Below are 15,589 nucleotides of genomic sequence, written 5' to 3'. Positions count from 1 at the left end.
GTCCATGTCCTCCTTCCTTGCTTTAATTGTCTCTATAGCATTTGCCACCATCTGACACACTATATATTTTACTTTTGTATTGTCTGTCTCCTGACCCTACCACATACACTTGCTCATACACTCAAGTGTAAGTTCAGGGAATTTTGTCTACAAATTTCTGCATCTCTGATGCCTAGAATTGTTCCTAGCACATAGTAAGTGCTCAGTAAATATTTGTAGAATGGATGATTGAGGCCTAATTCAAATATACTATCTTAGTGAAGCTTTTCTAGTATCCCCCGGCCTGGTTACTTTCTTTTCTATATTCCTAATACTTAATACACTTTTCTATTATAACTTTTATCAGATTGTATTTTTGTGGAAAACATATTTAAAGCTCTTAAATCTAGCCAGATGGTATAATTCAAAAGCACATTTTTATTTAATAGACTGAAACCTCACATTGTACAGATTTGATTGAATGATTACAGAAATCATAATGCTCTGAGTGTTTTTAAATTGCATTCACATCATATTCTATGAGTTAGTCTACAAAATTAAATCCAAGCTTGAGAAAATCTAAGAAAAAGCAAATTAGAAATAAATTCTAACACAGAGAGAAATCTTATCTCATGCAATGGCATGTTCTGTGTTTTAACATCATGGACACCTTGCTATTTTGCTAGCAAGTAGGAGACTTAAAAATTCTGCCTTTTGAGCATGAATAATCTGCAAAGACAAGTAATCTCAAAAGTCAATTCTAGAGGAGCATACCTGTGCCTATTAGTTTTGAAGATGGATTTCTTCATCTGGAGGAAAATGTTATTCACCAATGTTTCTTAAATAAAATGCTATTACTTAAGGCCAGGAGGTATTTGCATGTCATGGAAATCTCACCAGATCCAGAAGAACTAATAAAATCTTCCTATGCCTCTGGGTTAAAGGTAGTGAGGAAGAACCAGTCTCAAATACATTTCTGTGCCACCAGTGCAATTTCAGTGCCAGTATCATTGGCCGGCCAATCATATACTTTTTCACTGCTGTCATTTTGGGTGTGGAGCATATATTTCAGCCATTGATAACTACCGTACCTGCCATTCCCTACTGGAAAATATCTTAAAATATACACATGGGGGAAATGGCTTGTCCCGAACCAACAGAGGTGACTGCTAAGTGGAATCTTCTGTCTGTATTTGAGGTGATAATGATCTAAGGAAGCCCCGAGCTAAGGTGATGTGACAGCTGTGAGTGCCTTTGACAGCAGTGATTATCAGCTTCAGCGAACACATTTTTAACCTGATAAAAGGCATTCGTGATGAGTAGGTGCTTCTGGAATTGAATCAAGATTAACATTCATTCCTGTCTAGTGAATTCATATCTTCTCTGCTATCATGGTTTAGAATTTCTCAAATCCAAGGCAATGTAAAAATCCCTGTTCTAGATGAACCATATGTGTTGGAGAAGTGGAGGGATGATGATTTCTGTCAATACAGAATTATTTGTGATCTCTGGCCTAAGTTCTAAGAGAAACATGATTGTGCTATAAGCTAGGGACTCAAAATAAAAATTCGAGTTAATGCCAGGGTTCAGTCTTCCTCGATTGCACCTGTGTGCTGGGACCTCTTGCTGATTTTTCTTTTTTCCTTCTTTCTTTTTTTTTTTTTTTTGGCTCCCTGTTCTCATGCTTCTGGTTCTGTATCCTCCAGGTCCATTTTAGAAATCCAGTTCTACAAACAGGCACTTTAAACATTTGTTTGTTTGTTTGTTTTTTATTTTTGGTGGATCTAGACCTCAAGAGGGGCCCGAAAGTAGGATCAATTCATGTGATGCTTAACAGTTGGTCATTAATTAACACATCCTTCCTGTATTGCTGGGAGCTTTTTAGTACAAATACTTGCTGATTCCTATTAGTTGCAGATACGTTAGATACACCCCTGGTTTAGTATATCTCTTCCTGGAATATCTTGCTTCAGTCATGAAATTCATGTTTTTATGAAAAATTGCAGTGCCTCCTACCTGTTAAAGATTTCATTATTTTATTCAGTAGTTATTGATGTGTCTGACCTGAAACCCAGTCTCTTAAAAATATCTTTAAGAACATCTTATCAAATCTAGTAAACATATCTTTTTCCTTATCTGATTCATACTCTCTGTGACGTTTGACCTTAGAGACCTCTCCCTCCTTTGTGAGACCTGCTTATCCTTTGGGCCCACTGAAATCGCTCTTTCCTGTGATTTGCCCTACTAGGTAAAACCCTTCACAGTCTCTTTCTGCAGGTTTCTCTTTTACCATCAGCCTTTAAAGAGTTTCATCTCGGGTCTTCTCTTTCTCCCTGAATGAGAGAATTCACAGCTGTAATGACCTCCTGTTACATAACTTCCTCCAAATAATATGTATCTCCAAGTCAAACACATCTCATCACATTAAGACCTATATATTCCCTTATTCAACAAATACTTAGTGAACACCCACACTACATGCTAGTATTGACCACTAGCATGTTCTAGAGGTACTTCTCTGTGTCCAAAACACATTATGAGAACCTTTCTTCCAAAAGAACAATTTAATCTGTATTCCTTAGCTTGATAAATGGTACCATTATCTACTTGGCCACCCAAGTCATACACTTGGGATTCATTTGAGATATCTCTTCCTCCTTCATTATCCACTCTTAACTCCTACCAATGATTGCATCCACATCCAATTAGTCACCAAATCCTGAGTTATATCCTATGAATTTTACAACCCCTTGCCTCTGTCTTAGTTTAGGTCTTCAAAATGAGTCAAAGAGTGATGAAGACCTAAACTGCTTCTTCAGTATATCCACAACACTACTGTCAACATCAGACGTTTCTGTTATGATGCAAGTGTCACCATTAATTTCCCTTCTTACAGCACTTTGTGGTTCCAGGTCACCTTCAGAATTAAGATCAAGCTCCTTAGCTTGGCCATAAGACCTTTCTGCACCTTCATCCTTGCCCCATCTCCTGCCACTGTGTTCTCTGTCCATACTAAACAGCCTGCTGTTTCCCAGAGATGTTATAACCTTTTCTACCTCTGAATGTAGGAATAGTTGCTTGAAAAGCCCTTTATCTTCCCTCTACACTGCCATTCCTCTTTTAAATGACAATATAGCCTAATGGATAAGCATGTGAACTTTTGGGCTAAGAAAACCTAATATCTAATCCTGAACGAGTTGCTTCTCATTGAACTTAATGTTTTCTCGTTAGGGTTGTTGTGAGAATCAAATCAGATTATATTTGTTGAATAAACGAATTCATTATATATTCATTGAGTGCCTACTATCTGCCAGGTCCTGTTCTAGGAACTGCAGATAGAGCAGTGAACAAAACTCCTGAAGCCCTTGCTCTAAGGGATCTCACATTCTGTCTGGTGCATAGAAAATGAACTGTAAAGAAAAGGGTTCCTATTATTACTCATCCAATATTTTAGGTGTACTTTTCAGACTTACTTCCAAGTTTCCATTCTGACTTAGGTGCCCACCTTCAATGGTCCCATCCCACCCTATGCGGTACCATTGCTATAGCACTTGTGTTGTAATCATAATTGACAATTATTTTTACCTTGCTCACCTATAACACTGGGAGTTCCTTGAAGTGAAAGCCTGAGACTTTTCTTTTTTTACCAGCTCTTAGTATACAAGGAAGTCAGTTTTAAGTTTCAAATGGATGAATGAATGTTGTAGGATATGCCTAACATATTACTTAAAAATTACATTTGCCACTAAAGAGCATTTGTTATATAGCCACTGGGGCAAGTACTTTAAATATGTTATGTAATTTAATCTCCATACAGCAGCACTATGGAGAAACCAGCATTATTACCCTACTTTATCAATGAAGAAACTAAATGTTAGAGATACAAAGTAACTTGCCAAGGTCATAGAACCTGTATCCGGTGAAGTCAAGCCCAGGACCCAGGCCCCCTCTTTAATGCTGATGCTTGGTGACAGGAGTTATTTTCCAATAGGCAGTTGGAGGTGAAGGGCAATGGTCAGCACATGCTTTATTTTAGATATACCCGTGCACATAAGACAAAACCTGAATCCACAGTCATATGTACAAACACATTTTAGCTTAGTCTTTTTTTCCCCCTCTTAGGATGACCTGGGTAATTCTCCCTACCCTGCTGGGTAGTGGGGAACCAGAAATAGTGTTAAACTTGCTGGTTCACAGTATTACAGCCTCTTCCATTGTAGACCATCTTTGGATGGATGGTCTAAATCATCTCTTGGGTGACTATTCGGTCTCTACATATCTTTCCTTTCCCTGGCCCCTCTGCAAGATGGTGTCTGTAGGAATAGGTGAGTGGGGCTTATAGGAACACAAGAGGGTGGGAGAGTAGGGGCCTCCTGGTCTCACGCTGGTTCTTGGGCTTGTAATATCTGAGTCTGCTGAGGAGTCACTGGTCTGATCTCATCCATGGGCATTCTGCTGGTGGTCTGTGCTGACCCCTACAGCTGTAGTATCTCTCTCTCTACAGGTATGGGCTTGGCCCTGTGTAGATTCCTCAGAGCTGGCTATTTCTCCTATTTGGGCTCTGCCTTCAATGTTCCATTCTGTGGACCCACTTAAATATCACTTCACCTCTGCTGTAAAGACACTCCCTCCTGACACCCTCTACCACCACCACCATCACAAACTCAGTCCTCTGATAGCAACATCTGCTCCACTTGCTGATTATCCCCTTATAGGACAGACAGAAACTTCTAGATACCTTCTACATTGCATGCTAGCAAAAGAAGAGTCAGAGAGTGAAATTTAAGCCTACCCTCTCCTTAGTCATACTAAGCCACCGATTTTAGTCTTTACTGTGATGAGGCTACACCTTGCTTGGTGTTGGGGAGACCCTCTTGATGGTAGTGGTTTCCTAGAGTATCAAAAGGGAAATGATGCAAAAGGAAGTTCCTTAGGTTTAGGCTTTGCCTTCAGCCTATCCAATGTCTCCCTTCTGGGATTTGAGCCTAGAGACCTGGAGCTGGGAGGCCCTGCCTTGTCCTCCCTTCACCCATTCTTTCTACCCTTAGTTGGGGCTGGAAAGGGTGAATTCTTCCCTCATCCTTCCTGCATTTTCTGTACTTTCCCTATATCATACCATTCTGCTTCCCAAAGTGGAATTTGCCCTCCCTTTTCCCTAGGGCTCAGCTGGAAAATGGCTGCCAGGTAACCTGATTTACGAGGAGAGGAACGGAAACACATCTGTTTAATATTTTCAAATTATTACCCCTGTTACCCCTGCATCTCAGAGGGTAATCATTGGTCTCTGGAGTTCTGTGGGTCCCTTTATAGTAGTGTGGCTCAGAGCAGTCTTAGAGGAAGATTTACAGGGCCCTCGGGGCCCTTCACCTGACTCACAGCCCCTCCCTTTTTAGACAATCAGCCCAAATTCTTGGCCATCATCCCATCCCTTCCTTCATGAGCAGACTAGAAACAAAGTGGGTGTGTTCTCTCCACAAAATTAGTTAGTATGATCAATGAACTACGCATTCCAATTCTGACAAATTTAGTCCCCACAATGACACAAATTATGTCTTACATGTTACTTAAATATGGGATCATGGAAAAGTGATCTGTACTAAAGAACCCAGATTGAGAACATACTCTGAGGACATTAAATATTTGATTTGTAGACTGTGCCTTTCAATTTCAGACTGTACCCCCCAAAAGGGGAAGTTTTGTGAAAGGGAGCAAATTAGTAAGGAAATTGACAGCAGCAGGTCAAGTAACAGAAACAGTAAGAGGAAGCATGGGTCTTTGCAAGAATGACTACACTGTCATGCTCCTTTAGCTCATAGTGCAATGTGAAGCTTGGTGTATATCTTTGGTATTTAGATATTCATCTGCGTACCTTGTAAGTCTTAGGTCAGAATTGGATCTGATTGTGTAAGAAAAAAAATCTTATGTGAAGTGAGATGTGGATGAAGGAATCAGCTTGTGCACTGTGGGCTAACTGGAGAAGCAAAAGATAAAATTATTAAAATAATAGCCCAAGAGGAAAGTATAAAATAGGAAGGAGAAAAGTAGGGCTCCTTGTTTGAGATTATCATTACCATCTGGGTTGTAAAACATTTGATTCTAATTCCAGAAACTTGATACCAGAAATAACTTATTACCTGGGACATATGCTGAAGAATTGTCAGGAATGACAAAGTATTTACTTATTTTTAGTATCTGTATCACAAAATGATAAAGCTGATAAACCATACAATGATATGGAGTGAGTCATAGCTTAATACTTTCTGACACATATGTTTATGCTGTATCTTTTACACCCCAATTCTTCTTCCCTTTTCACCCTATAAAAGGTCAGAGACCACTGCTGATAAACAGAGAATCCTTCAAAATCTCTCCTGGCTGGGCGTGGTGGCTTATACCTGTAATCCTAGCACTTTGGGAGGCCAAGGCGGGTGGACTGCCTAAGCTCAGGAGTTTGAGACCAGCTTGGGCAACACGGTGAAACCCTGTCTCTACTAAAATACAAAAATTAGCTGTGTGTGGTGGTGTGCGCCTGTAATCCCAGCTACTTGGGAGGCTGAGGAGGGAGAACTGCTAGAACCCAGGAGGCAGAGGTTGCAGTGAGCTGAGATTGCGCCACTGCACTCCAGCCTGGGCGACAGAGCTAGACTCCGCCTCTAAAAAATAATAATAAAAAAAACTCCTCTCCTCTATGGAGGACAGCACTGAACATATGCAGGGTCTTTTGAGTTTATAATCTAACCCATAGACTGCACAGTGCTAGCAATTCTGTTCACAGTTATCTTTTCACAACAGGCATCTTGGAAGTACTTGGTTCTTACCTTGATTTATAATATTTATTGAGCTCATATTACAGATCATTACTGTCCAGTCACATTGATAAAAGCATGTCACTTGGAAGCTCCAGTTCACCTCCTAGCTGTGTGACCTTAAGCAATTTACTTAATCTTACTAGTTTACTCATCTTTAAAATGGGAATAATAATAGTATTTGTCACATAGCCAATATATTTGAAAACTGCATTGCAAGGATATAGAACAGCTTGAATGTTAAACACTTTCAAATACTAAATGAGGTGATCACTTGTGTAATTCAAATGGAAATAGAATAAATGGCAACGAATTAATGATCTGTGTCAGGAGGCAGCATAAAGAATTTGAATTGGAGGGTTTTGGGTAACTGTGATGTTCTAAAATGGTGGTTATCTTTTTTTAAAAGAAAAACCCTCTTTGGGATTCCTTTGTACAGATGATCTCTTAATTTGCCATCTTTAATCCTCACATTATTAAAGGCTACATTGATTAGAAGGAAATACAGCTTCCTTGTAGGTTTTTGCTTTTTGGCTTGTTTTTGGGGAGATGGTTGCTGCTATTTGGGGAAAGGGAGAATGGCAGAAATGTTAACCTCTTAGTCTGATACCTTCTCTACAAGCTGGCCACCACGTCCTTTTTAGGTTTTTCTGAAACCTGACCAAATTTAATTGTCATGGCATAAAAACTTGGTATTGAAGGAGTTAAAGGGTCTCCTACACCCCTTTGCATGAATCGTTCTTTTGTGTACACAGCTGCAGTTGGAGCACGGGTCGGAAAGGAAACGGTTGGAGGAAGAGCTGGTTTTCAGACAAGGCGAGTCTGCGAGGGGGGCTGCAGGGTGGCCTGGGGTTTTACATGCCAGATGTAGGCCTACCCCGGTGCCTGCCTGGAGCTGCTGGCGTGGTCACGCCGCGGCCCTGTGCGAATTGAGGCGAGGTGATGAGTTAGCGGGTTGCCATGGCGACAGGCCGGCCACGTGACCAGGGTGCTGCTGCCGGCGCTCTGACGTCAGCTGCCAGAGGGCGGGGCCGCAGGAGGGCGGGGCGCGAGCGGGAGCTGGGAGAAGGCAGTGAGCGAGCAGGCGGCAGGCACGGTCCGTGCGGAGCAGGCAAGCGAGCGGGAAGACGCAGCTACCTTCCTCACCAGCCAGCCCACAGCGGTTTGTTCCCTTTCTCGGGAGTGCGCCAATGCCTGGGCCGACCCAAACCCTGTCCCCAAATGGCGAGAACAACAACGACATCATCCAGGATAATAACGGGACGATCATTCCTTTCCGGAAGCACACAGTGCGCGGGGAGCGTTCCTACAGGTAATGGGGCTGGCACGAGAGCAGCGCCGGGGACCGCGGTGAGGGCGCGCGGAAATCCAGCCCGTTATATAATGGAGCAGACACTGCCTGCGACCCCTGCTGCAGGCATGCATTTGTGAAGGCGGTTGTGATTATTTGGTATCTGTTTCCATGTGTCATGTTGGGTTTGCATTGAGGCTCCGCGACTGCAGATGGAAAGCATTTTGTGAATAGGTTTGCTGCCTGCAAGGGGTCTCCCTCCATCTCTTTCCTTCCACACTGATAAAAATGCATGCTGTTTTCCCCCGCTGTCCAAAGGGAGACAGGCAGTAGCACTTCCTTTCCTCCTTCCCTTTTAGATTTTAAAGGAGCCATTAGGTAGCTGTGCCAAAAGGCAGAAAACGGGAGGATGGGGAGAAAAACGTTTGCGCTTAACCTGGAGAGTGTGCAGGAAAGATGGAATCCTCTAGATTAAGCTGCAGTCTGTGATGTTAAACCGCCAGATTGATGGAGCTTTGTAAGAATTCTGCTCGCTGATTGGTGCAGGGATTGACAGCAGAGGTCACAGTGTCAGACATTCACCAAAATTTTCTCCATAGAACCCTAGGTTTGTTAGAAAGAGACTAGACTGTAAAGGACTTGAAAACAACTGGGCGCTGTTTTGCGTTTTCTAAGGAGTTTATGGCCACCGCTTGGGTGGGGGAGCCTTTCCTTCTTATTTACAGTAGGAAGGTAATTCCTGGTATTTTGCTGAGGTCTGTTTTGAGGATGGGACTGATCTTGGTCATTGTATTGTGAGCCTTTTGATTAATGAGTTGGCCTGTACAGTTGGCATCATTTTTACATTAACATATCTGGCAATATGTTCCAGTAGATAAGCTCATTAAAATTGTTTGCATTGTTTGATAAGGATAACAATGTAATGGAGAATGCAGCTAGAGTCTTATGCAGCTCAAGGCCAGACTTGAAGGGAGACTGATAGCTTCAGTCATATTTCCTCTGAAGTTCTTTTGTACTGGGGTAGTTATTTTTAAATGTTACCTTGATAAACGCTAACAATGCTTTTGCTTTGAGGCAGAGCACACATACCTCTAAAGCGCATCCTCTCAGCTAATGAGCAACAGGAAATAACTCTTTTTTTTCCTTTTTAGAGCCGTCATCTAAACATTTAGATGGCATTATGGGTAGAATATTGTGTGTATAAATGTTGCATATCACAAAATAGGACCAGAAAGTACCCTACTTCCTTTCTCTTTGGCCAAAAAAATGCACTATTTGTTGACTCAAAAAAAAAAAAAAATTATAAGCAACCTTTGCCCTGTCATCTCTGGCAGTTATATAAATACTTGAAGTTAATTTTGGCTGTGCCCATGAGGTCACCAAAATCTCATGCCTTATGGTTTCAGCTAATGTGTTGACATGGCATTCTTACAGATTTCAAGTGCTGGTTATTCTGTTAATGTAAATCAAAATTGGTCCATAACTTCTGGGGCTCTCCTTTCCGAGACCCTGTGATTGGAAATTTGGGCCTCTTCTCTTCTTACTCCTCCACCTTTTTCCTCTGTGACCATCCCAAAACCTAAAAATAGAATTTAAAAACAAAAAACTTGAAGCGATTTTAAATCTCACTTGTTTGAACTGCTTTTTTATAGAAAATAAATTTGAAGCCTTTATTTTCTAGATGATTTAATCCCTGCTGTGTAGGTAGCAGTTGCTTTTAAGATAGAGTTCGAATTTTACCCCATGGGCCAAAGGAAGTTGCCTGGTTGGGTTTTATTACTCACGTAAACTAACTTGAAATGGCAATGGAAAATCATTTGACAGAAAGGTTAAATGTTACGTTTTGTTGACAGATTATTGCTTTAAAATGAAATTTTATTTACCTCTTTAATTCAACCCAAGCTATTATTTACATTTCCTAAGTTATTTCCAGTTTGCTTTCTGAGTCCCTATAATGGTGTTCAAAATTATGTAAAAACAAAACTGAATTTTAATAAAGATCTTACTGAACAAATTCTTAAGTCACTAAGAGCATCACTGCATTTGTATTTGATATAATAGGATTACTGGATGATATAGTGAGAGGTGTCATAGACTAAATGAAGAAGGAAGCCTCTCAAATTGCATTTGTCTTGTGTTATACAAAGGGTGCACATGGAGATAGACACGTACGATGTTTTCCTTCGTCTGTTTTTCTTTCAAAGTGGATGTCCAGTGTAATAATTACCACTTATGCTTTTGGAGGGGCATAGGAAAAGGAAAAATGTGACACATTTTTCTATCCAGGAAGCATTCCATCATTATTTTGGCATCCCAAGACTGGAATAATGTAGCCATTTAATTGCTGAGGAAACTTGGAAGGCAATTTGAAAGTGTGAGTAGAGATTTAACCAAATAAAAGTTTTGCCTTGGCTATAGGTTTGGTATAGCCCTCAACAATGAAGATATGCCTGGAAGTTCTGGGTGGAGTCCCTTATGGTGGGGTGGGGTTGAGTGAGCCCAGTTCCTGGGCAAGATCAGAGGGAATTCTCTCCCTGGATCCTTTACTAACTCCTAGGTAGGCTCCCCACAGGTCCTTTATCTTAGGCTTTCTTTTTTTTTTTTTTGAGACAGAATTTTGCTCTTGTTGCCCAGGTTGGTGTGCAATGGCTCAATCTCTGCCCACTGCAACCTCCGCCTCCCAGGTTCAAGAGATTCTCCTGCCTCGGCCTCATGAGTAGCTGGGATTACAGGCATGCGCCACCACACCCGGCTAATTTTGTATTTTTGGTAGAGACGGGATTTCACCATGTTGGTCAGGCTGATCTCCAACTCCTGGCCTCAAGCGATCCACCCGCCTTGGCCTCCGAAAGTGCTGGGATTACAGGTGTGAGCCACCGTGCCCAGCCTTCGGCTTTATTTTCTACCTTTGCCTGTTATATATAAAATATCTAGCCCCCATTCTTAGAGGATATTATGAGGCTAAACTCAGTATTTAAAACAAATAATTTCCTAAAAAGGCTATGTAAACATAAGAATACTGTTGTTACTGAATAAGGGCTCTTGGACAAGAACGTCTCACCTTGCCGGCAGCACAGGTGAGAAGAGGAGCGAACACCTAGAGGATAGGGTGGCTTTCCTGAGAATTGTTAATGGGCAAGCAGTCATTCTTTGGAGGAGGAGACATTACTGTTATAGCATTTGCACCATATTGTTCATAAGTAAGTCAAATTTGGTTCCTGACCCACATCTCTTAATCCAGGTATCCGATAGTGTAAACAAAATCCATTTTCACAGCATGGAACAGAGTGGGCAGCAACTCATTATTGAAACTAGTGTGCACCTTGATTAGAAAAGCAAGTTTCCTTTAGAAAATTACCCCTGGATTGGTAATTCCAATTGAAAAAAGTACAAAAATGGCTTTGCAGAGTCGTAGAGACATGTTTTCACTCCTGTGTGATCTTCTCAGCCTCAGCTTCCTCACTGTGTTTATGAATGCTAGAAATCTATATATTTTAAGAGCTGCTTAAAAAATAAATGTGGTGTGGGCCATCCGAGGTGACACTGTTTAATTCACAGAGTGAATGAGTCGTGCTCTGGATCTCCCTGGAGAGGATACTCCCCGTAGCTCTGTTTCATGCAGATGCTAGTCGGAAATGAGATTTATTAACTGGCTCTCTGCCCACTGCATCTTTGTATACTCCAGGCTTTTAAGAATGAATGTATAAGTCTAGGGGACTGTTTCCACATGGGGGTTTTGAGCATGCGACTACAGTAGCACATGTTTCTGAATACTTAAAAAAAAAAATTACTTGGCCCCAGGAAATGGATTGTAAAGTAAGGCAAAACTAAAATGTAAGCCTAAAGCATTGGCCGTAACATCCAGCTTTGCCAGTTTTAAAAAACATACTGTTGTTAAGGAAAACAAAGAGAAATATCGTAATATTGTGCCGGTGTGTGTGGTTTCTTGCGCACATGTGTGTATAAAAGAGTTGTGAAAGTGTGTGCCATTCAGTAGAGGCTATTGTAATGTGGCTCACTTTTATCAGAACATAGGCTTCACATCACATTCCCCGAAACAGTAGTTATAGATGGCAAAAGTCTAGGTTCATGTCTTTATTATGTATTTGTTAGTATCATCTAAGTTTAATACTGTCAAAGGAGGTTTTCAAAAATAAAGATTTTTGTCCTTATTATTTTTCTTAGTGTTCGTAAAAATCAGAAGATTACTTGATGCTTTAGTACCTGCCCAACTCTGGAACTTCCTTTACGGATTTTCAGAGCTTCTGTTAATGGGATGGTCTTCTGGGTGCTCTTGCTTTGGGGAGAGGCTCTTAGAGCAGAGCTGTGAGATTGTCCTCTGAAATTCGGAAGGTTGATTTCCTTATGCAGCATCTTTTCTTTATTTATAGGGACATCTTGAAGCTGCAGTGAATAATTCTATTAATTGGAAGGGGAAATTTGGGACTAATTTAAATATTCTGTTTGGTTTAGATAATTAATTAATTGGACAAATATTTGAAAGTCTGCTCTGGCCAAGGTCTGTGCTAGATGCCCCTTGAAGGATCTTGAGTCCTAGTAAAGTCAGATGGAAAACAGCTCATTTTGTAACAGACTTACAGTGTTGTTGGTATTTTGCTTAGTCTAATAGCGAAAGTGGTTTGCATTTCCTGAACCCCCAGTGACCCAAAGGGGGAAAAAAGTTTCCCTGAAGGCCAGTATGCTGTAGGAAGCTAAAAGACACTGTGAGAAACCACAAAATTTGCTGAAAAGAATGTAGGCTTTAGGATCAGGCAGAATTTTCATTGGCCTGGCCAGGTGTGTCGGGCAGTGATAGAAAATAAAAGCACTGAAAAGCAGGCGGGGTAGTTGAAACTTGGAAATAAGAAACTACTGAAAGTTTATTGACTGAAGATAGTGTAATGAAAACAGATGCCTACTGCAGTGCATCTTCAATTTTGAAATGAGAGCTGAAGAGACAACGGGGTCCACCAGTGCCCCACTGTGTGGGTCTAGAATCGCTAGAAAATACTTAATGCCATGTGAGAGCTTAAGCCCCTTAATGTGCAAAGATCAGGACAAGGTAGATGTTCTCTGGCTCGGGATGTCTTTCCTTGAGTAGAAGCAATGAATGCAGCTTTGTTCCATAATGAGACTGGTACTTAGCTCAGACAGTGGCTTTTATATTTGCAGATGCCCACTTCATAGCTATCAGTCTAACTTTTAGGAGTGGCAAGTGTGGAGAGTTTCCACTATTCTGATCTTCCTAAACAATGAACCAGGTTTCTGGTTCATTATGAAGCATCTTCCCTTGGCATTGAATGCCGTAAAAAGTACAGATGTGGCTGAAGAAACTGCTCAGAACACTCCCTATGACTTTGGGGCCAATTCCTCTGACAGTTAGAAGGTTATCACCTTGGTGGCAGACTCCGGAGTGGATGGAATTTACCCTAAATAGTATGTGTGTGTTTACTTCTTCTTTTAGTCTATTTCACTTTAAAGGACAAACTGATTTTCTTCTCTCCTGTGAGAAGTGTCTTTTTTCTACAGTGAATTAAGTTAGAATATATATCTAGGAATAGTTTTATTCTTCCTGACTTCAGGCCGTCTTTCAGGCATCTGCCTCTGTAATGGTACATTGAGTATGTCAAACTTAGCCAATATCTGAAGCACTATTCTAACAGCCCTTTTTCTTTCTAATATTCCACACACGTACCATTGGTATCATACAAACCTTGTTTCTTAGCTCATTTTGAAATTTTGATTGTTTATCTTAGTGTTTCTGGCCCTTGGTCTTTATTATTAGATTGAGAGAATTCTCTCAAAGTGGAAACCTACAATTCACATAGGCAAAAAATTATGCAACATTTGCCTTATAGCATAAATCAAAGAAATTTCTCCTAAATATGTTTTTACAAAATGCCTCCCCAAAGATGATCATTTACTTTAATGAAAATAAATCATTAGCAAGGTAAAGACTGAACAGAGTTTTATAGGCCACCAATAAATAATTTCTTAGTAGGTTACAAAAAAAAAAAAAAAAAACACTGTTTTCAATGTGAGGTCTCCCCAAGTGAATTAAGATTTTACTCACTTGAACCAGGACAGAGTTTCTTAAAAAATTATTGTCTTTTCTAAAGGAGCAGAAGTTTGTGGTAAATACATGAAATGATCAAGTTGACAGCAGCTTTGAGTGATGGTGCCGTCTAATGCTAATCTAGTTAAGAAAATATGGCAAAAACTCAAACTTTCTGTGATTTCTAGGCCTCTCTTGGTTCCAGCAGGTAAAATGACCATGCCGGAAGAATCTGATTTTAGCAATGACTTTGGAACAGAAAGAGGACATGGCAAGAGGTTTAACTGGCTCACAGTTCTGCAGGCTGTGTAGGAAGCATGGCACCAGCATCTGCTCCGCTTCCGGGGAGGCGTCAGGGAGCTTTCACTCATGGCAGAAGGCGGAGCTGGAGCAGGCATGTCGTGTGGCCAGAGCAGAAGCAAGAGAGAGGGAGTGGAGGGGGAGGTGCCACACACTTTTAAACCACCAGCTCATGCGAGAAGTCGCTCAGTGTCATGAGGACAGCATCAAGCTATGAGGTACCTGACCCCATGACCCAGACACCTCCTACCAGGCCCCACCTCCAACACTGGGGATTACAGTTCAACACAACATATAGAGGGGACAACATCCAAACTGTATCATATATTTATATAATATTAACACATATACCATATATGTGTGTGTGTCTGTGTGTATTTATACATACATACACTATAGAAAGTATATATACACATATACTTTTAGAAAGTATAATTATGTGTTATATATAGTATTAACACATATACTACATATACATAAACTATATTCACACATATATAGTAGTAGCAAATATGTATTATGTATGTATACTACATACATTTAATATATATGGTGTTAACACATATACTGTATTTGTGTGTATGTGTGTTTATATGTATTAATACTATACATACACTATACACTATATGTATATACTATTATATATAGTGTATATATAGTATATGTGTTAATACTGTGTCTAACACAGTAATGGTGAGAACTGGGCATATATAGTATGTGTTTATATATATATATAACATGTATATAACACATAGATATGTATATATAATTATACTTTCTAAAATTATACTTCCTAAAGGCATTTTGGCTGTCCATAAAAATTTATACAGCAGAAAATACACATTTTTATAGAAATTCAAATTTTAATTGTGCGCAGAATCGATCGTGAAATTTAGGGCCAGTGTTTGTTGTTGCATACAACTAAAAAGACAGTGCTGTTGATATGAGACACCCTTTAGATTTCTGTGATCCTATTTCATTTTTCATAGAAGTAACACTTGTTTTTGTTTTGTTTTGCTTTAAAGACATTAATTTTTTGTTCTTTATTTAGTGTCAGCCTACCCTGGCAAAACCCTAGGAGGTAATTTGTCAAAAATGCCAGAGGTACTGACATCTCTGGGAGGCTTTCTTTTTTTTTTTTTTTTTTTTTTGAGACGG

General features: G+C 40.3%; 1 protein-coding gene across 1 annotated transcript in view; it reads left to right on the top strand.

The window, feature by feature from the left end:
• Positions 1 to 7,795: 7,795 nt before the first annotated feature.
• Positions 7,796 to 15,589, top strand: part of MAPRE2 (microtubule-associated protein, RP/EB family, member 2) — an 87,708-nt gene continuing 79,914 nt past the window's right edge. The window contains exon 1 of the mRNA XM_011943693.1: positions 7,796 to 8,097. Coding sequence (XP_011799083.1) covers positions 7,976 to 8,097 — 122 coding nt within the window. The 5' untranslated portion in view covers positions 7,796 to 7,975. The remainder of the gene's footprint in view (positions 8,098 to 15,589) is intronic.

The sequence above is a fragment of the Colobus angolensis genome, unplaced genomic scaffold (genome assembly GCF_000951035.1).
Source record: "Colobus angolensis palliatus isolate OR3802 unplaced genomic scaffold, Cang.pa_1.0 Scaffold220, whole genome shotgun sequence".
NCBI lineage: Eukaryota > Metazoa > Chordata > Mammalia > Primates > Cercopithecidae > Colobus > Colobus angolensis.
Note: the sequence above shows the minus strand (reverse complement) of the source record. Positions and strands in the feature narration are given on the sequence as shown.